Below are 24,901 nucleotides of genomic sequence, written 5' to 3' on the forward strand. Positions count from 1 at the left end.
AGGACAACAGCAGTAGCTGCCCAGTGCGCATCGATACGTCAAACTGGTGTTTGGCGTATCTTGTATTGTTTTTTTCCAACCTGCACCACAGAGCATAGAGAACAGTGACCAAGTCCTGGACTGGAAGTTGGCAGAATGCACTGGACTCAGGCAACAGCCCAGCTTTTTTTTTTTTTTATATATTTTTTATCCCACGATTTTGTAACCCATTTTTCACCCCTATGTCAATCATCTACTGTGATCCTGGGCTCTACACACCCTCCGCCAACCTGGGGAGAGCAACGGACTTAACTAATGCTTCCTTCATGCTTGAGTGTCCAAGTTGCTCCTTTACACCTGACAGGGGGGAGTTTCCCTGGTTGGACGTAGCGCATGAAAGGAACACGTTATTCCAAACAGTTCCTTTCCCCTCCATCAGGCGCCCCGGCTGGCCAGGGGGAGGCAGTTTAGAGACCAGGATTACTGCATGTTTTTGTGAGGGTACCTACCCTAGGGGACACGGGGAGAACATGCAAACTCCACACAGAAAGGCCCTTTCACCGACCCCGCCTTCGGATCATTAAAGCCCAGCTTTAATGATCTTAAATCCCTTTATTTTAAATCGTTTTTAGTAATAGTAATGTAACATAAACATTATACAGACTTGTGACAAAAAAGACGGAACACAGCGAATCAGGCTGGAAACCAGGCTAGTGCTTCTCTAGTCCAGTGGTTTCCAAACCTTTTCATGTCAAGGACCCCCAAATTGACACTAATTATCCCGTGGACCCCCATTTGAAAAGGTATGCCTCCTGGGACCCCCATAAGAGAAGATTTTTACGGCTCTGGCAGTGATTCTCAACCCGTTCAAGGACCCCCCAGTTTGACGTGGATCAGTCTACGGGCCCCCCATTTAATGGCCTTTCTATATCTGGGACCTCCAATTTATATTGTAAAATCACTGTCAATATAACTCTGAGAGTTCATTTGTACACTCTCAGAGTTACAGACCCATAAGGGTCCATTTGGTTCCAAACTATCATTTAGCTGTGGACCCCCTGGAACTCCCTCAAGGACCCTACTTTGGGAACCCCCTGCTTGTAGTCCACATGTTAAGGACAAACGGTTTAACAACCGACCATTACCTTCAGCCCGTCCCGTCTCCTCCCGGGTGGGCGCGCTGCTGCTCCAGCGCTGGGCGGCAGCCATGTGGGCGAGGAGGAGGTTGGAGATGAGCTGCGCGGCCGCATCCTGACCCATCTCTCCTCTGTCGGCGCGCAGAGTGACGTTCACCAGCCTCTCCTCCAGCCTGGGCTGCAATACCGCCGCCGCCTCCCGGCCACCGGGGGGCGGCAGCAGAGACACGCTGAGCGGCTGCTGCAGCGACGTTGCCGCGAGGTGGCTGTGGCATCGAGGCATCGTGGTCGTCGTGTCGCCCCCCTCCTCTCGACCGGGTGGAGGAGTCGGGCTGTCGGTGGTAGATTGGGGCTGTGCCGGCTGCGGGGAGCGCCCCCCACCGGAGGTCGCCACCCTGTTGTTGTGGCCCGCCACCGCCGCGTTCACGCCGATCAGCTGGAGGGTGAAGATGTCCGACGCGGGCCCGGCGATGCACTCGTACACTCCGATGTCACCTGTCGAGGGGCGGAGCAGAGCCGGGGGTTTTCAGAAAGGAATATATATGGGGGTGGCAAATAAATAAATAAAAAGTTACAACATAAACGCTACTTCTAAGATAGTGGATCTACAAGTTCTTTCTAGGATTTATATTCTTTTATCCATGTTTTGATCAAATCGCATCGGTATCTCTCTCTCGTTAGCATGCGCGCACATCCAATTGCACTCTATGTGCTGCTTTCAATGGCCTGTACTCCTAATTGGTGCAATGAATGTCGTTTCTGTTGAAAACAAGGTTTTCAGCAGCAGGCGCAGGCACTGTGATACTCGCGGTCGGGTTTTTTCTGCACCGAGTGAGAGAACCACAACCTGTCAAGACACCAGACCACACACAGCATTATGTCATCGTAACACCCGGTTACGGATATTTGGCTCTTCAAAATAAAGGTTGAAAGTGGAAAAACCATGGCAATGCACGGTAAATAGATTAATTAATCCTGGCGGTCATAATATTATTGTTAATCACAATTATATTTGCCACAACAATCGTAACATGTCATGGTCCCATGATCCATAACAGGAGAATCACCTGCCCCTAGAAGGTGGATCTTCAGGGAGCCAGACTTGGTGACGCCCAGGCGCTTGGAGCTGGGCAGCGGGCGGCCATCTTTGAGCCAGCGGATGTAGGCCTTGGGGAACTTCCTGACAGGACATCTGATGACCAGGGAGGTCTGGGGGGGGGTGGGAGGTAAACGAAAATCTAACGAAAATACATTTTACAATGCAAATAAAAAGTACATGAACCCGGATTTGCGCCCACTACCGATATTGACTTCAGACTTCGGTGCTCTATTGATGGAACTTTACCGTTGTATATTAAAGCTCTGCTGGATTGGAACCCTGTAACATAGTTATAGGACACACTCCAGTCACTGGATCACACTAAAGGTCTGTAACATGTGACTGTGCCACTGTTACCCCATCCCAAGCTATTCTAACCTGGGCCAGGAGATAGGCCTGTCTAACCTGGGGCAGGAGATAGGCATGTCTAACCTGGGGCAGCCGCAGGAGATAGGTGTGTCTAACCTGGGCCAGGAGATAGGCGTGTCTAACCTGGGCCAGGAGATAGGTGTGTCTAACCTGGGCCCAGATAGGTGTGTCTAACCTGGGCCAGGAGATAGGTGTGTCTAACCTGGGCCAGGAGATAGGCGTGTCTAACCTGGGCCAGGAGATAGGCGTGTCTACCTGGGCCAGGAGATAGGCGTGTCTAACCTGGGCCAGGAGATAGGCGTGTCTACCTGGGCCAGGAGATAGGCGTGTCTAACCTGGGCCAGGAGATAGGCGTGTCTAACCTGGGCCAGGAGATAGGTGTGTCTAACCTGGGCCAGGAGATAGGCGTGGCCGCCCACGGTGAGGTGGAGGCGTTTCTCCGGACGTGTCTGGACATAGATGCGGTGGAGAGACACGAGCCACGGACATCGCTTCACCTGCAGTGGTGGGAGAAAAAAAAAAGAAAGTTCACTCAAATATCGTGATTTATAATGACGCCTCAAAGCCGAAGGAGGCGTCCACCTTTCTACGTCTATGGAGATACAGATGATACCGCAAGGACATTTCTTGGTGCTATGTTTGACTGTACTCTGTTGCCATTTATACATTCTGGGCTCCATTTTCGTCCATGCTAAACCCCTTATCCGTAAACTTCTTTGCCTTTTTTAACTATTTTGAATGGTTCAACTAGTCAATCTACATCTCCATGTTGTGAGCTTGTAGATTACTATTTTCAGAATAGTAAAAACATAAAAAAGACAAAGTAGTTTCGGGATAAGGTGTTTAGCATGGAAAAAAATAGAGCCCTCTGTCTAATAAACTAATGAAAACAACACGGTATGGATATGGTGAGAACACTGGTGTGGATATGGTATGAAAGGGGAGGTCAATGAAAACAACACTAGTGTGGATATGGTATGAATTGGGGAGGTCAATGAGTGGCCACAGGCTTCCCTCTTCACCTGCTCCTCATAGCCCCTGTCCTTCAGCGGCGGGTGTCTCGCGGCCGGCTGCTTGACCTGGTTTGAGACGTCTGGCACGGCGGGATACTTCTCCCTCCATGTCTCTTTGGGTCTCACATCCTTCTTGTGCTCTGGTGAGACAAAAACAAGAGGGGGTCTCTTGAATACATTAACCCATTTAGACCTGAGGAGGATTCTACAAACATTCGTTCGTTTTCAAACATTTTCATGTCAAGATTATGCCAAGATTATATGTAATTGGCCGCCGACCCCCATCTGAAAATATGTTGTTCCAGGGACCTCCCCAGAAGCAAAGATTTGAGTTAAAAACGTTTTTGACGTTGTTTCGAAAGCAACGTTGTGTTGAAGGAACAGATATAACGCCTAACTTTTTCTTCACACAAGTCTGGAGTGATTGGGTTACTTCATTTAATTACTGAATTCATTGATTCATTCAATAACCTATTAAGAACAGGACTTGGTACTTAGTTACTTTCCACCACTAATGAGAACACATAAAAACACTCCCGCCTCTAGCCTTGGAACAGCCTTGAGGTCCAGACAGGGTAGATCTGACATCCATCGTTAACGCTGATAACATCATCTAGACTAGACCGTTAAGACCTGAGATAAGATTCTATAAAAAGAATGCCTCATGACAGTTTTCTGAAAAACCTTGCGTTTCTATGCCAGTGGTTCTCAAACTATTTCATGTTAAGGACACTGAAAATGTTATGTAATTGGCCGCGAACCCCCATCTGAAAACAGTGCTGCGCTACAAGCTTGTAGATCTGCTAAAAATAATGGTTAATTAAAAGCTATAAGGTGACACACACAGACACGTCCTCAGGTCTAAATGGGCTAGACTAGGGAACAGCCTTGAAGAATGACGTGACGGGTGTGGTGATAAGAAGATGGGACGCTCCGTGATCCTCAACTTGACCTCCCCCCCACTCCCCCACCCCTCTCAGAAGAGAAAAGCTTGGACGTTAAACATTTCTTTGGGGAAGTGTATACTAATAAACCTGAGGTATGAGAGGGACGGTACACATCTCATCAAGTATAGTGAGGGTGGGTGGGTGTCCTGGGTGGGTGTCCTGGGTGGGTGTCCTGGGTGGGTGGGTGTCCTGGGTGGGTGTCCTGGGTGGGTGTCCTGGGTGGGTGTCCTGGGTGGGTGGGTGTCCTGGGTGGGTGGGTGTCCTGGGTGGGTGTCCTGGGTGGGTGGGTGTCCTGGGTGGGTGTCCTGGGTGGGTGGGTGTCCTGGGTGGGTGTCCTGGGTGGGTGGGTGTGCTGGGTGGGTGTCCTGGGTGGGTGTCCTGGGTGGGTGTCCTGGGTGGGTGTCCTGGGTGGGTGGGTGTCCTGGGTGGGTGTCCTGGGTGGGTGGGTGTCCTGGGTGGGTGTCCTGGGTGGGTGGGTGTCCTGGGTGGGTGTCCTGGGTGGGTGGGTGTGCTGGGTGGGTGTCCTGGGTGGGTGTCCTGGGTGGGTGTCCTGGGTGGGTGGGTGTCCTGGGTGGGTGTCCTGGGTGGGTGGGTGTCCTGGGTGGGTGTCCTGGGTGGGTGGGTGTGCTGGGTGGGTGTCCTGGGTCGGTGTCCTGGGTGGGTGTCCTGGGTGGGTGGGTGTCCTGGGTGGGTGTCCTGGGTGATAAGGTCATTTCACAACGGGCAGCGATTTAACACGCCCAGTAATTCATTTTCAATAAGACCTGCATTTCTTTCTTTTCTTTTTTTTTTTTTGCCTTTTCGGATATGCTTAGATTTCTTTCTTTATCTTAAAAAAATCTTCTTGCTATATTTGTAACTATTTATTATACTTTTCTTTGTGATGCGAAATGCAAGGAATTGTTTCTGTTTTATTGGCATATTCGAAACAAACAAACAAACCTACAGTATAGTCTGTCCTGAACCCATCTGAAGGCCAAGGTTGTCGTGCCCCCTTGCTGTTGCTCAAGGACACTTTGACACCAACTCTGGGTTAAGTGGCTCAGGTTAGGTGGCTCAGGGTTAGGCTGCAAGGTTGCCAGTTCGAACCCGGGCTCCCCCAGAGTTAGTGGAAGTGTCCTTGAGCAAGACTCTGAACGCCTAATTGCTCCTGATGTGCTGGTTGGTGCCTTACATGGTTTCCGCCGCCATCGGTGTGTGAATGTGTGTGTGAATGGGTGAATGTAATGCACAATCTATGTAAAGCGACTTGGATAAAGGCGCTATATAAATGCACCATTTACCATTTAAGTAAGTCGTTTAGGTAATGCAGATATTTAACAATAATTTAACTTTTGAACTCAATATTTAAAGCTTTATAAGCGTCTGTACCACCAATCACCAGGGATGTCTCTCATACTGTTCTACCAATCACCAGGGCTGTCTCACACACACACACACACACACACACACACACACACACCCGCTGGAAACCATGTATCTCTTAAAAGTGATCAAATACAGCAAATTAAACAATGAAAACAAAAATCAAGAATATCGTGATCTGTGTTAAAGCTATAATTTTTATTTTTATTATTTCAGTTGCCCGGGTAAAATGTAAATGTTCAAAGTGAGAACAGGATCTGTTGATATAGCTTGATAAAGTTGAGACTCACACACACACCCGCACGCACGCACGCACGCACACACACGCACACACACACACACACACACACCCACACACACACACACACACACACACACACACACACACACACACACACACACGGCTGTAGGGTACGGGTGTGTGTATACATTGCTCACAGCCCCATGGGTAATCACTTTCCAGACACACACATGTACATTCTAGTTCTTATACTCTCACGCACAGCCTGTTCTCTAAGAATGTTTGATGAGTTAGCGATCTGGCGTGTCTGGGGTCCCTTTACTGAACACTCCCATCAGATAACACAAGCTGTACATCTGCACGCAAACTGTGGGAGAGAAAGGATGCGTGGTGTGCTGAATGTGTGTGATTGCCTGTGTGTGTGTGTGTGTGTGTGTGTGTGCGTGTGTGTATTTGTGTGTGTGTGTGTGTGTGTGTGTGTGTGTGTGTGTGTGTGTGTGTGTGTGTGTGTGTGTGTGTGTGTGTGTGTGCGTGTGTGTGTGCGTGTGCGTGTCCGATCGGCTATTTTCAGCATGCAACCAAATGTAAAATCAGACATTACGACGCCTGCCAAAAACAAATTGTCGACAAAATCAACTGTAGATTTAGTCGACTAAAACTAGATTAAAGGTAAACCATTTGAGATGTTTAAATTCACCGCCATCACTGCCATCTAGTGGCTGAATTTGAACTCGAGAAACGCCACCAATGTGAGTCAATGGAAAAAATGTATATATTTTTTAAAGCCGTTCACTCGGAAACGGAAGACAGGATGTGTGAAATCGGCTACGTAACGTGTCCCGCGAATGCAATTTAATTCACCCAAAAGATAAATCTTGTTTCCCTGACCACTTAAGCGATCATGGAAAGGAAGGTCCGGCCGATAGTCGGCCGTGGAACAACTGACCAGATTAGAGATCCTGGACAAGAAGATGTGTTTTGTGGATTTGGAGAAGGCATATGAGGGGTCCCCCGGGAGGTGCTGTGGGAGTATGGAGTGAGGGGGTCCTTGGTGCGTGCGTGTGTGTGTGTGTGTGTGTGTGTGTGTGCGTGTGTGCGTGCGTTCGTGCGTGCGTGGTTTCTTACTGGGGCAGGCCATCATGCGACAGGTGCGTACGAGAGGGGGGGAAGGCAGCCCCTCACAGTTCCCCCTGGACAGCGTCACCTGGTGGCCCAAGGCTGTCAGCCTGCGACACGCTGGCTCTCTGCGCTGCACCCCCAGACCACACGACACCGAGCACTGGGGACCAGAATACCAGAATGACAGATTGGACCTGAGAAACAGATTCGAGTTTTCTGAAAAACCTATGTTTCTATGTCAGTAGGTGCTTAAACTATTTCATGTCAACGACCCCCAAAATTATAGGCTATGTAATTGGCCACCGACCCCCATCTGAAAACATGTTGTTCCATCAAATAATTTAGTTAAAAACTTCAGTAGATCTGCTATTTTGTAGGATGTTGTAAAGAGTGAAACGACAGCGTATACCTTAATGTACTCTTTACAGGTTTAAAAAGTATAGAGGGTTTAAGTGGTGCTGAACTTGCAGCTCAACCAAAGCTTATTCCTCCTAGTGTAAGACAAGTATAGGGTTGTCCCGACCCGATCAAGTGATCGGAAATGGGGAGCCGATCAACGTCATTTTCAACTGATCGGAATCGGATCGGGAGCAAAAGAAACGTGATCGTGGACATCCCTAGTATCAATATTATATCCAAATCATGATATTAGACTGGATATTGTCTGTGATTTTGGTTATTGTACTATTGTGATATGGCATAGGCTAAGTGTTGTAAAAAAATATAAAGATCGGATCGGGAAAAATCGAATGATCGGAATCGGATCGGGAGCAAAAAACACCCCTAATGGCAAGTTCTCGATAAATTAAAATCTTCATGATATACGATTATTGTGAGCGTTTTAATCACGATAAACGATACAAACGATTGTAACGTAATCAAACGTTCGGGAAACGCTAAATAATATCTCACAGTTGTCATCGCGGATCGAGTTCACATGTGTTTCACATTTTGTTTGCTGATAAATGTCCCAGCTGGCACTCATTTAAACAGCGTTTACAGTTTAAACCTATAGACTGTGACAGAATGAAATACAAGAAGGAACCAGAACTGTGCTCGACTGGAAGGAATGTATTTTGTTTGTTTGTTTGCGTGTGTAGCCGAGGTGCTCTTGGCAAGGGGAAAACGAAAATGCCAATTAAGGGCCACATACTGAGTCTTTGGTGGTTGTCTTGTCTTGGTGCGTCCAAAGAGGCTACTATCACTGACCTGACCATGAGATAGCTACTATCACTGACCTGTCCAAGGCCATGAGACAGCTACTATCACTGACCTGACCATGAGATAGCTACTATCACTGACCTGACCATGAGGCAGCTACTATCACTGACCTGACCATGAGGCAGCTACTATCACTGACCTGACCATGAGACAGCTACTATCACTGACCTGACCATGAGACAGCTACTATCACTGACCTGACCATGAGGCAGCTACTATCACTGACCTGACCATGAGGCAGCTACTATCACTGACCTGACCATGAGGCAGCTACTATCACTGACCTGACCATGAGATAGCTATTATCACTGACCTGACCATGAGGCAGCTACTATCACTGACCTGACCATGAGACAGCTACTATCACTGACCTGACCATGAGACAGCTATTATCACTGACCTGACCATGAGGCAGCTACTATCACTGACCTGACCATGAGACAGCTATTATCACTGACCTGACCATGAGGCAGCTACTATCACTGACCTGACCATGAGACAGCTATTATCACTGACCTGACCAAGGCCATGAGGCAGCTACCATCACCGACCTGACCAAGGCCACTTGGGCCAAACGTGTCTTATGTGTGTCTTATTTTCCTACTTTTCTTTCCCCCTCCCCAAGCCGAGAGCAATACAGTATAGTGAATGCAGAAATTCTGCATATTGTAGTTTTACAGTTCATTTCGTCGACTTAAACGTTCGGCAACTACCTTTTTCTGGGGACAAAAATTACATTAAAAAAACTAAGATATGATGAGTAAAAACTAAGACTATATGTATATTGACAATTTTGTCAACAAATAAAGACTAACATGTTTAGGGAGGGACAAGTGGAGAAGAGATCCAGTAGAACTACTGTAAATGACAAGTCATTTTACAGTATGTGTGGTTGCAGTGCAACACGTTGTGAGCTTGTAGATCTGCCATTTTAAGCATGCAACCAAGTGTAAAATCATGACGCTATGCATCAAGGCCCGCCAACATACAGTCTCTACCACTTCGTCTGTTCCTCTCAGGTTTTGGTAGGTACCTTTGAGAGCCACAACTCTGATGGGTGGGGTTTAGCTTTAAGGGGTGTTTTTTTATCACCCACTTTTATCACCCACTGTCTAGAGTCCACACAATCGACTCTAGATTTAGACGACTAAAATCTCATGATATTTAGTCAACAAAAACTAAAAACATTTCAAGATGATTAAAATATGACTTTAAAACTAAATTACAATTTATTCAAAAGACTATATGACTCAAACTAAACTCAAAATGTGTCTCAAAATGAACAACACTACTGTATATACCTCCGTTCCCTTTGCCAGCCTCTGGGTCCACTCACCTTGCCCCACTCTCCTCCGGCCATGAAGGGCAGGCAGTCGCTGTTGGCACAGGTCCGCTGGGCTGGGGGTCTGTGCCCCTGGCAGTGCCCCCCGCCGTCGCCCCCCAGTGGCAGCCTCTGGTATGCCCCCGTGGACAGCAGCTGTTTACAGTGCACCTGACGCACCTGGACCCCCCCACCGCACGACTGGGAGCACTGGGAGGGAGAGAGAGAGAGAGAGAGAGAGAGAGAGAGAGAGAGAAAGTTTGTTCATACATGCTGTCTCACTCCCCAAAAGGCATATTCTGCGACATCGAGGCACAAAATTGTCCCAAAATGCCCTTTGTTTTGTGAGACTGCATTACAAATGTAAACGGGTGCAGGATCCAAAATAATAACTAAGAAAGGAAAGAGGAGATTCGCACACCGTTTTAAAAGCTCCCAAAACTATTTATTGACAGAGCGGAAAACAATATACCGGTAGTATTGTTTTAAGCTCTGTCAATAAATTACTGTGTTGTAAAGACACATGTGCATGTCAGTGTTTATTCCGTATGACTAAAAATGTATGTCAACCTTTTTCACTGACGAAAACTAAATATGTGACAGCAATAAACCACCATCTGGTGTTGGCTCAGGGTCATCTCAGGGTCATTTAATAGGCGAAGCATCTTTTTCTGAAAGCCGTTTCACTCGGAAACCGAGAATCAGAAAGTGAAAATCAGCTATATGTATCCAGCTGTCCCACGTTTGAGATTTAATTCACCCAAAACATACTTGTTGTAACCGAGGATCATATCGTTGGAAGAAATGAGCCGCAAATCAAGCTTGTTTTGACCCAAGATATTCATCTACAAACTATGTGAGCTTGTATATCTTCTATTTTCAATTGGCTGAAATGTATATAGGGCTGACGTGCTTATACTGTAGGCTATGTTTTGTAATAATAATAATACAAAGTTTAACTAAAGTTTTCAAATAAATGCCATAAAAGTGCTCTGCCTCTGAGATGTAGCAAAGTAAAAGTAGCCTACAAGTACTCAGCCATTATAAAATATCCGGTAACCTGACACCTCTTGTGGCTTATTGCTTTAATCTAAAATTTGCCGCAGACAAGACCCAGTCTTTGCCACGGAGACATTGACCCCTGGTACTTACCGTAGATCAGTGGCCTTGTGGTTGAGTGTCCGCCCTGGGACTGGTAGGCTGGGGTTCGATCCCTGGCCGGGTCATACCAAAGACTATAAATGGTACCCAATGCCTCCCTGCTTGGCACTCAGCATCAAGGGTTGGATTGGGGGTCCCTGCGGCATACTAGCGTCATGTCCAGGGGGTGTACTTGTACATCAAGCTGCCTCACGCTACAGAAACAGGAGATAGGCTCCTGACCTATGTGGGCCTCATGGCTCGGCAAGGCTACTTACCGTAGTTATATAGTTTCCACCAGTTCTTACCGGCTGCCAGGGCTCTGTCTCCCAGGCGGGGGGGCAGTCCACTTGGTTGCAGGGCTGCAGGACGGCTGGTTTGAACTCCCTGCACTGGTCCTCGGACACTCGTGCGCCGGTCCGCTGGTCCACGGAGAGCAGGCGCGAGCAGAACACGTCCCGTGTTTGGATGCCCACACCGCAAGACGCAGAGCAACGTGTCCACTCGGTCACCTCCCATCTGCAGAGAGTACGTACACTCATTACTCTACTGTACACCTCCCATCTGCAGAGTAGACACTGTATAAGTACATTTCCTCATGTAGCCTACTGTACTGTACTGTACTGTACTGTACTGTACTGTACTGTACCATCTCCTATCTGCAGAGTAGACACAGGGATGGAAAGCAAATGCCTAGTGCTTCTAAGCACTAAGCATGTCCCGATCACGTTTTTGAGCGGTGCACACCGCTCCAATGATTGGCTTTGTATGTATGTATTTGGTTAAAATGGGTAGGGTTTAAAAAAGGCAAAAGCATGCTCTGTTGCGCTGGCCTAAAAGTGGGTCCTTAAAAACTGCTTCAACTTCTGAAATGTATGTATGTAGGTATGTATGTATGTATGTGTGTAGGTATTTAAAAGGGGGGCTTTTATGTAGAAATCCCAGCACACAATACCTTCAAATATTTCACTGTATGTATGTATGTATGTATTTGGTTAAAATGGGTGGGGTTTAAAAAAAGGCAAAAGCTTGCTCTGGTGCACTGGCCTAAAAGTGGGTCCTTAAAAACTGCTAAAACGTCTGAAATGTATGTATGTAGGTGGGTATGTATGTATGTGTGTAGTATTTTAAAAGGGGGGGCTTTTTAGTAAAAAGCCCAGCCCATAAAACCTTCATATATTTAAAACAAATCCAAAATAAGGTTACCAGTGAAGGGCAAAATGCCTATTCACTGGGGACTATGCAAGGCAGAGGCGTCCACCCCCCTGAGTCCAAGTTAAGCTAGACCGCATACCTAATGTATGTATGTATGTATGTATTTGGTTAAAATGGGTGGGGTTTAAAAAAAGGCAAAAGCTTGCTCTGGTGCACTGGCCTAAAAGTGGGTCCTTAAAAACTGCTAAAACGTCTGAAATGTATGTATGTAGGTATGTATGTATGTATGTACAGTATGTGTGTAGTATTTAAAAGGGGGGGCTTTTTAGTAAAAAGCCCAGCCCACAAAACCTTCATATATTTAAAACAAATCCAAAATAAGGTTACCAGTGAAGGGCAAAATGCCTATTCACTGGGGACTATGCAAGGCAGAGGCGTCCACCCCCCTGAGTCCAAGTTAAGCTAGACCGCATACCTAATGTATGTATGTATGTATGTATTTGGTTAAAATGGGTGGGGTTTAAAAAAAGGCAAAAGCTTGCTCTGGTGCACTGGCCTAAAAGTGGGTCCTTAAAAACTGCTAAAACGTCTGAAATGTATGTATGTAGGTATGTATGTATGTATGTATGTGTGTAGTATTTAAAAGGGGGGGCTTTTTAGTAAAAAGCCCAGCCCACAAAACCTTCATATATTTAAAACAAATCCAAAATAAGGTTACCAGTGAAGGGCAAAATGCCTATTCACTGGGGACTATGCAAGGCAGAGGCGTCCACCCCCCTGAGTCCAAGTTAAGCTAGACCGCATATGTATGTATGTATACATGTATGTATGTATGTATGTATGTATTTGGTTAAAATGGGTAGGGTTTAAAAAAAGGCAAGAGCTTGCTCTGGTGCACTGGCCTAAAAGTGGGTCCAGTGTGTGTGTGTGTGTGTGTGTGTGTGTGTGTGTGTGTGTGTGTGTGTGTGTGTGTGTGTGTGTGTGTGTGTGTGTTGCGTGTGCACGAGCGTGAGCGAGTGCTTGTGTGCGTGTGATTTCCTTCAATCTGTACTGCCAGGGTCAACATCAAAGAGAAGAGAAGACATGTGTACTGACTGTACAACATGTAATCCTTGACCTGCTGAGTAACCACTTCATGTGGGAGACGTCCGTGTATTATACTATTATTAGCTTCATGCTAATCCTTTCCCAGAGCCTGAGTTGTGTCCTCAGAGGAGAGCTAGTGGAACTAGAGAGTGTTAGAGGGGCAAGGGCTGAAATCCTGTTAAAGAGGGCACTTTTGGACAAAAATAGCGAAAATAGCAGATCTACAAGCGAGGAGTGTGCATTTCTTTCACCATAGTAAATGCTGCATTCGTGGTTTGGAAAGGGCAGTTGTTTTACAGATGGGTAAAGGGGCAGGGGCTGAAGCCCCCTTTGATATCTATGTGTGCACGTGGGACAAGAGGCATAGGCGGCGGGTGCATAAGGCTAGGGAAGGCTTAGCCTTCCCAAAAATTATGCTGGATATTTTTTTAAATATATATAATATATGTGCGCAGCATTATAGAAGGCTATTGTGTGTGTGTGTGTGTGTGTGTGTGTTGTCGCTGCCCCCTGGTGATCGCTGATCGGATAGGCTATACACTATACAGCATATGATTGACTACTATTGGTATGTCTGTAAACCTCGTCCTTCCAGTCGCTTTGTAGCAAAGAGTAGCACGCGGCCGCGCGCTGGTTTGTTTTGGGAAACAGCAAAATGTGTTTTTCAATGCAAATATAAAGTAGCCTAATTCAGAAGAAGAAGCTGTGAGTCGGCTGTGTCAGAACTCAGCAGCACCAGTGCCTAGGCTGCACGGTTCACAGTTCACACCACTGCAGCAACACTGACACGTTCAGCGGAGTGACTGCTGTCTCTGTGCCGTCTGTAGAGCCATGAGCCGCGACTCCCGGAGGGGCAGCAGCAACACCGCCGGGTAATCTACACTGAGTACTGACTGACTCGAGACTTGAGAAAAAGACGTCCAAAAGTCGTTGTCTGTGTATAGGCTAATTCATTGGTAAAAGTATGCTAAATAACTCATTTTTAGACCATCTGGGAAATAAATAAATAAATAAATCCGCGGCGGCGGCCTCGCTTCGCTCGGCCGCGAGAGTCCCCCCCCAAACGCAATTCTATAGCCTACCCAAAGGTAAAACTCACCCGCCGCCTATGACAAGAGGTTATGTCTCTGCTGTTACCAATACATTTCTTCACCAATGTGTTTGTAAAGGAGTCTTGTAACACATCTCACAAAGACTGACATTCACTTTCCCTAAAAGGGGAATCTGTGACAGCTGCTGAAAGTTGGGTAGCATGTGTGTGTGTCTGTAATGAACTATCGCTGTGCTGGATGCAAGCACAATTTACAAACTGTAATTCTGCTTCAAGTATTATGTGACAGGTGAAACTAGGGGTTATTCATGATTCTGAATCCATTGCAAGCATTTGTTTTGCACAAAGGGCTGCAAAACTGCATATCGTTAGTGCGACGTTCCAATAATCAGACACCCCAAAAAACCGACCACCCAATGTTCCCTACCATAGAGCCCCAATGCCCCATACTAACCCTATCCCCAGACGCTAATTTTAACCGCACGCGGGAACCACAGGTGAGTCTTAACCGGCATGCACGTAGTCGGACTAATATATCGGACTAACCTGTGCCCACCCCCCCCCCCCCCCCCCCTGCACGAAAAACACTGCTTGGGCTAAAAACCAAATGTGATGACCTTGACAGTAGGTAAATGGTGCATTTATAAAGCGCCTTTATCCAAGGTGCTTTACGTAGATTACATTCACGCACACACGCCCCCACACACACACTCACTCACTCACTCACTCACTCACTCACACACACACACACACACACACACACACACACACACACACACACACACACACACACACACACACACACACACACACACACTTTTACAATGATTGTACATTACAAACAAAAAAAAAACATTACAGTACATTCACCCATTCACACACTGATGGCAGAGGCAAGGCACCAACCTGCACGTTGGGAGAAAGTATAGGATCTTGCTCAAGGACACTTCGACAACAACTGTGGGGGATCAAACTGGGAACCTTGTGGTTCCTAAGCGGCCACTCTGCCGCTGAGCCACTGCCTCTCCCAGTGTTCAGGAGCCACCGTGTCTACGGCTCTTTATTGTCTCTGACTGCACGTCTTATTGTGTTTGTTCTGTAAGCTACTAGCTGTTCTGTGGGTCCAAACGGCACATCAATCACACAACAAAAGAATAACAGGTCCCTAGAACTGCGTTCAGTCTCCCACTCCCCTCGTATAAAGCCCTCCAACCATCACACAATCACAGTGTTTATTCAGAAATGATTCAAGCGGTCGTGTTTATTTTAAACTTTAATTCCAGCGATGAACTTCATTTCCAAGTTATTCTAACGCGGCGGGGGTGAATGATTAATGTTTTAAAAATGTGTGGTTCGGTTTCAGAGTGTTCGCCCCCCTCTCAGAGCTCCTGCTGCTCATGTCTGAGGCATAAAGGGTTTCATGAAAAAAGCAGAGAGGGCTTCGCCATGCAGCCATATTGGAACCACCGGTTTGGTATATGTAAAAATGATAGGGCTCTGATTCTACAGATTGCGCTGGTGATCAGGGGATTGGCGGGATGATCCTTATCTCCCTGCCCCCCAGCCCTATAGGGTGATCAGGGGATTGGCCGGCCGATCCTTATCGTCCCGCCCCCCCAGCCCTATAGGGTGATCAGGGGATTGGCCGGCCGATCCTTATCGTCCCGCCCCCCAGCCCTATAGGGTGATCAGGGGATTGGCCGGCCGATCCTTATCGTCCCGCCCCCCAGCCCTATAGGGTGATCAGGGGATTGGCCGGCCGATCCTTATCGTCCCGCCCCCCAGCCCTATAGGGTGATCAGGGGATTGGCCGGCCGATCCTTATCGTCCCGCCCAAGGGGCCAGTGAGGCGTTCCAACGTTGAAGCACTGTGCCCTAGTGGTAAGAGGAAGGACTGCAGGCGGACCCGTGGATTCATGACGAGGAAACCCTGTGCAGCTGGGCTTTAAACACAGGTGTTTACCTGGGGGGGCAGGGCTCAGGATTGCAGATGCGGACCATAAGCGATGGTCTGCCGGAGGGCTCACACATCCAGCCGTCTACCTCCTCGGCTTTCTGACGATTCACACACCTCACCACTGCAGTCTGCTTCCCTGGAGAGAGAGAGAGAGAGAGAGAGAGAGAGAGAGAGAGACAGAGAGGTAAATATAGAGTTAGTCTGCATCCCTGGAGAGAGGGGTACACACCTTGCACCTTCATGCCAAGGACCCGCAATGTGACACTAATTAGCCCACGGATTTGAAAAGATATGCCAAGGACCCCCATAAGAGAATATTGTTATGGCTCTAGTGATTCTCAACCTGTTATAATTTAGGACCCCCCCCCCCCCCCAGTTTGACATGAGTTGTTTATTTGATGAGAATAGAGAATAGAGCTCAGTTTTTATTTAGTATTTATTTTGTTTTCGTCAAAAAATGTAGTCCACAAACATTTTCCGTCTGTTCCCGATTCAGTTTATATCACGAAGGATCTTCTCACCCGTGGCACACGTTGCCGAGCAGGCAGAGAAGCCCCTGTAGTCCCAGTGGTGGAGCTCGCCTCCCGGCTGCGCGAGGGGGCTCCCAGCGCCATCAGGCTCCTGGAGGAGCCCCTCACAGGGCCCCGCGGTGCAGGGCCTCTCCACGCGGGGCCGGTCCTCTCCACACTCGGCCTCTGGGAGGTCCACCTCCGTCTGGGTGAAGGACAGCAGCACCTTGCACCTCACCTCGCGGCTCTGTCTGCCAGGCCCACAGGTGGCGCTGCAGGGAGACCAGGTCCCCACTATGAACCTGGAACACACAAAAACATTTAATTTAATTCAATTCATTGGTTGCTTGAAACTACATGCTACATGCGTCTACCATGGGTCTACTCTCAACGGTTTGGTTGCGAGGAGGAGTCATGCATGGTGACCCATTGGTGTGGTTTGGGCTTAAAAGTATGAAAAACATATTTTCCCTTTCACTACGTCTTTAAAGCCCCCTAAGTTAATTTGCAAATGTGTTTGATAAAGCGGTTTTCAGAGTGCAGTAAAAGGTTTACATTAACGATGATAAAACTGGAATGGAAATACCGTGCGGGGAAAGTAAATGTACCATCAAAACCAAACCAGCACTTGGACTAAAAAACATAAACACATGATGTGTCCCTGACTCAATACTAACGGCGTTTCCTTTGTATCTGTTCCATGACATGTACTGTATGCTAGTATCATGTCTGGAGTGAGAGGCATAAGGCTAAATCCAGTGGTGTAAAAAGTAATACAAATGTTTACGCTTAACCCATTTAGGACTGATTACTGTTTACTGCAAGCATTTTGTGAGGGTACCCTATATCCAAACCAGGCGCCGAGGTACTGGGGGGGGAGGGGGTGTGTGACTCCAGGGGGCCCGGGCCCGAGACTGTCAGATGATCGATCGGCGACCACACAGCGTTACAGTAACTCATGACAGATACCCATTCAAAGCGTCAGCGGCGGAGCTACCGGGGGGGTGAGGGGGGTGGTCACACCCTGGCCCGGACCTCCGGGGGGCCCGGGCTGTCAGATGATCGATTGACGATTTTTTTTACACAGTCACTCACGACTGATAAAACCAGCGGGCCCCCACGAATCCCGCAATTAACCAGATACAGAGCTTATATAGCCTATAATAGCCTACACTTTAGCAAAATATCATGTCTGATGAGATTGTACTGCGCTGGACTGTACAAGCACCGTGGAGTCTGTCTCACACTCTCTCCATCAGACATCCCAGCCACGCTCCAAAAGTGCAAGTCTCTCTCTGACGCCCTGTGGAAGTCCCTTCCGCAGCCCTCTGGTGATATTCTCACTCCCGTGCGCGGGTTTTCAAATCCCAGCAAAATAAACAAAACCACGTAACTACTCACCAACACAAAGCCTTGTTAAAAGTCTATTTTCGTATCTGGGAAGCGTCTCAGGTCCCCAGCTTCTCTAAAATACACTTTGTGCCATCTTAATAACGCAATGTACCCTGCATTTTACCGGGCAGTCATTTCTTCTACTATGGCATTTTCGGGTTTTGCCTGCGCCGATCTGGTTGGATTAATTTTATTTAATGATTAAAATAGTGCATTTTATAGAGAAGCTGGGGACCTGAGACGCTTCTCAGCTACGATAATAGACTTTTACCAAGGTAAAAGGCTTTGTTTCGGTCACAGGGCGTCAGAGAGAGACTCGCTGTATAAGCGGTCCAGGGCTACAAAAGTGGCAGCACCTGTCACTCATTAGTAGGCTAATCACTCTGTGAGAATTTAGGAGTGCGTAATGTGTGGACTTCCTTTTCTCCACAACGGACTGTTTCGATTCTAAACCCCTTCTTGTTGCTTTTCCCTGTGTGCGATCACTCAGCAATAAGGTGAAACAGAACACAAAGATGAGTAGTAGCCTATTTATTTTTTAACACGCAGCACCTCTCTCGTCTCTCTCTCTCTACGTCTCTCTCTCTCTCTCTCTCTCTCTCTCTCTCTCTCTCTCTCTCTCGTGTGTGCATTGCTGCGCAATGTCACAGACACAGACGCGATCAACCAAATATAACACTTTCCCTCTATCTGTGACTGTGATCAGCTCAGCAGCAACTGTTAACGTAATTATTTTTTCTTCCGTTGGGGGGGGGGGGGGGGGGGGGGGGGTGCAGTTGGGAGTCTGGTTCGGTGAGGCCCGGTCGTGCTGTCTCACCCCCCGGCCCGGCCCAATGTTGTTCCGCCACTGCAAAGCGTTATCTCTCAGGGCGCTACAAATATATCTACACATCCTGCAAGTTCACTTAAGAAATAAAACTAGTGTTGACTAATCATTACAAGTATAGCTCTTATTTTGAAGAGGAAGTCTGTTCGGTTATAGCCTGCCCTACTTCCATGATTGTTTTTCAGATCATGATGTCGGGAGGGAGGGACTGACAGACTGTAAACATTGATTAGAAGTGATGGTGGTGATGGATTGCTTTTAGCCAAAGTTTATATTACCATATGAAAGCCATGATGCTGCGCATGTTTTACATTAACAATGTGTACACACTTTGGGTGTCCCATTCGGCGAGGCCCGGTGGTGCGGTCAACCCCCCAGCCCGGTACCGGGTTGTTCCGCCTCTGATCCAAACATACAAACTACGGTACACACAGAAAGGCCCTTTTCGTTAACCCAATAATCGATGAGGCTGGACGACAACCTTATAGTTATAGGGCCACTTCACCCCTTTTTCAACCAGATCATATTTTAATGGGAGACAAGAAACACTTTCCTGGGTGGTTTTATGTGGGTAATATGTGTTTTTAGATATTTTAGTGTTTAGTGTCCATGGGCTCCATGATGTCATGGACACTGGGCTCACTTGCTCCCTGGACAACATGTTGTCTCAGAAAGACAGCCCTCCCCCTATCCACAAGGAGGGGCAGTGCACCAAAGCATTATGGGAATTGTAGTCCAGTCCAGCAACATAGAGACCGGTACATACAGTATACCCGGGTATGGACACTGATGACGCAGAGGAGAGAACACGCCCCCAGCACCCACATCATCCCCAGTGGGAATCGAACCCAGGACCTTCTGTAGCTGTGAGGCGACAGTGACTGCGCCACCGTGGTTACACTTGGCTGCATGCTGAAAGTAGCCGATATACAAGCTCACCGAACAACATGTTCTGGCTCAGCTCATGGTCCCGCTGCAGGCTGGATTGGTGTGGTGAGGATTATAGCGTTTATAGAGTTTAATTAGGATCCCCATTAGCTGGTGCAAAGCAACAGCTAATCTTCCTGGGGTCCACAGTCACCATGAGAGATTAGTGAGAGAGAGTGCGCTGTGTGTGAGGTGTCTGTGCAAAGTGTGTGAGGTGTGTGTGTGTGCGCGTGCGTGTGTGTGTGTGGTGTGTGTGAGCGCTGTGAAGTGTCCCAGACAGCCTATCAGTGTTGACCAGGTTCAGAGCAGCAGCCTATCAGCACAAAGCAGTGATACTCACATGCTTAACATCGCCAGCGGAAGCACAGGAAATGGAACGGGACAGATTCACACACCCCCTGGATAAGGTATGTGTGTGTGTGTGTGTGTGTGTGTGTGTGTGTGTGTGTGTGTGTGTGTGTGTGCGTGCATGCACTCGCTTGCGCATTTGCATGCGCAACCATGACAGGGTGGGGTCAATCGAGGTTGTATGCCCTAATAACTTGGTCTCAGCATTGATAAGAATTGTCGGAGTGTGTGTGCGTGTTATCGTGACCACGATAGGAAGCTGTGCTTCAAACCAGAGATCCAGACACATACACATTAGGAACAGCGTTATCAGTCCTGTGAGAGCGTCCTAGTCCTTTGATGTGGGACAGATTGCCAAGCTCCAAATAAACAGTCGTCCTCCTACAGTCGTCCTCAGAATAGACCAGCGTGAGTAACGCTCTGGAACAACAACCTACACCTCCATATTATGCAATCTGCTCCCTCAGTAGAGGCCTTTAAAGATGGAGTCCCCCAACATAAAACATGAGAAGTAAATGAGCTAAACAGAGAGAGAGTGCTTTTCTCTCTCCATGAAGCCCATAAACAAACTTACTACTAAACTTAAATACTTTATAGGCAAAGACAAAGTACAGCTTCATGGCCTGAGCCATGCACCCTTCAGCCTGACGGCTTCAGGACACTGACCTCCTTCAGCCTGACGGCTTCAGGACACTCTTCCCACATAGACAGTTATGGCTAGTTTATAAAGAAGCCCAATACACATTTCAAACAGACAGTCGTTTAAACCTAAACCAAATGGTCCAAGATATCTCCATATTAGGTGTGGTCACAGGAAGAACAACAGGAGACTGCTCTGGTCTAGATGCTACAAGCAAGATCAAAGTAGGCCTACCTATTTACCATAGAGTGCAAGCTGTGAATGGTGCCCATGCGTCTATCCAAACACGTCCTGTTGGTCAGGCCTACTAGTTTAGATGTGAAACAATTTAGTCTGTCTAGTTTAACATTATTAGGCTATATTAATGAAATGTGGTTCCATCAGATACGACACATGATCACCAGGTATTATTATTATAAGGAGGAAGATTTTGTATTATTATTTTTAATTTTGTAAGTGTATACAGTATTTGTTAAAATGTAATTTTTATGTGGACAGGCCCACCAGTTCATGAAGTAGGCCTGGTTTTCCTGGTGGGTGGTGATCCACCTGAACTGCAGCCGCACCCACAGCTGTTGTTGTATCATAAAAGGGGAGGAGTTAAGGGAGTGCATGATATTGTGATGCCACTACATCACCCTTTTTAATTGGAACTTTTGACTGAAGGATCCATCCTCCAGGAAGAAACCCTCAATACAAAGGGAAGACAACCACACCAAGGGGTCTAATGAAGTACGGTCAACTCATAAACACATGACATAACCACCACACCAAGGGGTCTAATGAAGTACTGTCACCTCATAAACACATGACATAACCACACCAAGGGGTCTAATGAAGTACTGTCACCTCATAAACACATGACATAACCACACCAAGGGGTCTAATGAAGTACTGTCACCTCATAAACACATGACATAACCACACCAAGGGGTCTAATGAAGTACTGTCACCTCATAAACACATGACATAACCACACCAAGGGGTCTAATGAAGTACTGTCACCTCATAAACACATGACATAACCACACCAAGGGGTCTAATGAAGTACTGTCACCTCATAAACACATGACATAACCACACCAAGGGGTCTAATGAAGTACTGTCACCTCATAAACACATGACATAACCACACCAAGGGGTCTAATGAAGTACTGTCACCTCATAAACACATGACATAACCACACCAATGGGTCTAATGAAGTACTGTCACCTCATAAACACATGACATAACAACCACACCGGACCGACCCATACGTGTTCATTTGGTTCCATTTGTACACTCAGAGTTACAGAACCGTATAGGTCAATTTGGATCCCTGGTAATCCCCGAACCCGACGCCTGAAACCGCATTATAATAAGATCGTGCCAAATTCGAAGACTCATCGGAGACTTACACAGGAAAGAAGCCCCACGTCTGTAAACATTGTGGCAAGAGTTTCAGTTTTTTATGTATCCTAAAGAGACACCAGCGTATCCACACTGGAGAAAAACCTTTCCACTGTAAACATTGAGACAAGAGTTTCAGTCAGTTAAGTACCCTGAAGACACACCAGCATATCCACACTGGTGTAAAACCCTACTACTGTAAACATTGTGGCAAGAGTTTCAGTCAGTTAAGTCACCTGAAGTCACACCAGCATATCCACACGGGAGAAAAACCTTTTGACTGTAAACATTGTGACAAGAGTTTCAGTCACGTAAGTTTCCTAAAGTCGCACCAGCGTATCCACACGGGAGAAAGACCTTACTACTGTAAACAGTGTAACAAAAGTTTCAGTAGGCTTGATCATTTGAATATACACCAGTGTATCCACACTGGAGAAAAACCCTACCACTGTAAACATTGTGACAAGAGTTTCAGTTTTTTAGGTGACTTGAAGAGACACCTGCGTATCCACACTGGAGAAAATCCCTACCACTGTAAACATTGTGACAAGAGTTTCAGACGTCTTGATCATTTGAATATACACCAGCGTATCCACACTGGAGAAAAACCCTACCAGTGTAAACATTGTGACAAGAGTTTCAGTCAGTTAAGTACCCTGAAGACACACCAGCATATCCACACTGGTGAAAAACCCTACCACTGTAAACATTGTGACAAGAGTTTCAGTCTCCTGAAGTCACACCAGCATATCCACAAGGGAGAAAAACCTTTTGACTGTAAACATTGTGACAAGAGTTTCGAAACGTAAGTTTCCTAAAGTCGCACCAGCGTATCAACACAGGAGAAAGACCTTAGTACTGTAAACAGTGTAAACAAAGTTTCACTCTTTTAGGTGACTTGAAGAAACACCAGCGTATCCACACGGGATAAAAACCTTTCCACTGTAAATGTTGTGACAAGAGTTTCAGACGTCTTGATCATTTGAATATACAGTACACCAGCGTATCCACACTGGAGAAAAACCCTACCACTGTAAACATTGTGGCAAGAGTTTCAGTCAGTAAAGTACCCTGAAGACACACCAGCGTATCCACACAGGAGAAAAATCTACCACTGTAAACATTGTGACAAGAGTTTCAGCGTGCGTGCGTGCGTGCGTGCGTGCGTGCACAAGGCTACTCACGTGGGGTCCTCTGTAGCGGTACGGTGTTCCTCCAGTTCCTGGGCTTGTTTTAACCAGGGAACCTTGGCCTCGACCGGGACTGACTCTAAATCAGTGGAAGAACACACAGAAACAAACACACAAGCATGTCAACCAGGGCTGACTCTGGATCAGTGGAAGAACACACAGAAACACACACACACAGGTCAACCAGGGCTGACTCTGGATCAGTGGAACAGAGGCAGAAATACACATACAGATCAGCTCAAGAGGGCCAGGACGGATCTGGGTTGGCGGCTGCCGGCTGTGGCTCAGGAGGTAGAGCAGGTCCATAGGCGGCGGGTGGATTTTACCTTTAGGTAGGCTAGAATTGCATGGGGGGGGAACTCTCAGATTTATTTATTTCCCCCAGATGGTCTAAAAAGGAGTTACTTATCATGATTTGATCCGATATTACCAATCTCGTACACCATTGCTCACAAAATCAAGATCCTTGACCCAATTATAGCCACTGCATCTAGCTTTTAATTAAAGTAAAAGTAGTTGAAAAGGAACAGTTCTGTTCCCCGGACATGGCTCTTCACAGACGGCACAGAGACATGACCGTGTCAGTGTTGCTGCGGCGGGTGTGAATGAACCGTGCGGTTACTGGTGCTGCTGAGTGCTCACAGCCCACTCACAGCTTCTTCTTCTTTACACACACACACACACACACACACACACACACACACACACAGTCACACACACACACACACACACACACACACACACACACACACACACACACACACACACACACACACAATAGCCTTCTATATAATGCTGCGCACTAAAAACGTTGGGGCAGGCCCGCCTAGACTTTAAATGGACAGGTATCAGACGTTTGAGGTCAGATGTAGAGTTGCTGCCCGGCTCCATATATGCAGATCTAGGTGATGATCCAATCTTCTCCATGTATGGCTATCCAGGGTTTGATGAGGTCAGTGTTGTGATCTTCATATATGGAGACGGCCATATATGGAGCGTGACGGACTGATGGCCATATATGGTGGCTTGATGTGTCACGAGGTGTGACAGACTGACGGCCATATGGTGGTGTGACGGACAGACTGACTGACTGACTGACTGACTGACTGACTGATTGTTTTGCAGGTTTTCATAGTAATTTGCGAACTACGGTCACAACAAATGCACAATCTACCAATCTACCGCTGGCCAAGGAGAGGGACCGGGTGGAGAGGGATAAGTGTGACCTGCGACGGCTGGCCAGGGAGGCCGCGAGGCGGGCTGACGCCCTTCGCTCTCAGGTGGCCGACGGCCACATTATTTTGAGTTAAGAATCGTGCAGCACTGGTTGGCTCTCCAATTAATTTACTTGTATGTTTTTGAGACGTAAAGAGGGGTTTAAGTCAATCAACTCTGGTGTTGTCTGTTTAAAGCCACAGGTCCAGGTTCCACATTTTGAATGTAGTAATGTTCAGCAACTACAGCGACTAGTTGCTGTCTC

At 47.2% G+C, this 24,901-nt stretch overlaps 1 protein-coding gene across 4 annotated transcripts in view; it reads right to left on the minus strand.

The window, feature by feature from the left end:
- Positions 1 to 24,901, minus strand: part of adamtsl3 (ADAMTS-like 3) — a 143,590-nt gene that overhangs the window by 19,308 nt on the left and 99,381 nt on the right. For all 4 annotated transcript variants that reach the window (XM_080766725.1, XM_080766723.1, XM_080766724.1 and 1 more), the window contains exons 15-24: positions 23,416 to 23,500; positions 16,721 to 17,010; positions 16,206 to 16,335; positions 11,259 to 11,469; positions 9,826 to 10,020; positions 7,275 to 7,428; positions 3,606 to 3,736; positions 2,973 to 3,080; positions 2,183 to 2,324; positions 1,125 to 1,610 (exon numbers count right to left, since the gene is read on the minus strand). In XM_080766725.1, the coding sequence (XP_080622851.1) occupies positions 1,125 to 1,610; positions 2,183 to 2,324; positions 2,973 to 3,080; positions 3,606 to 3,736; positions 7,275 to 7,428; positions 9,826 to 10,020; positions 11,259 to 11,469; positions 16,206 to 16,335; positions 16,721 to 17,010; positions 23,416 to 23,500 (1,932 nt within the window). The remainder of the gene's footprint in view (positions 1 to 1,124; positions 1,611 to 2,182; positions 2,325 to 2,972; positions 3,081 to 3,605; positions 3,737 to 7,274; positions 7,429 to 9,825; positions 10,021 to 11,258; positions 11,470 to 16,205; positions 16,336 to 16,720; positions 17,011 to 23,415; positions 23,501 to 24,901) is intronic.

Source organism: Protomyctophum bolini (assembly GCF_963924005.1).
Source record: "Protomyctophum bolini genome assembly, chromosome: 1".
NCBI lineage: Eukaryota > Metazoa > Chordata > Actinopteri > Myctophiformes > Myctophidae > Protomyctophum > Protomyctophum bolini.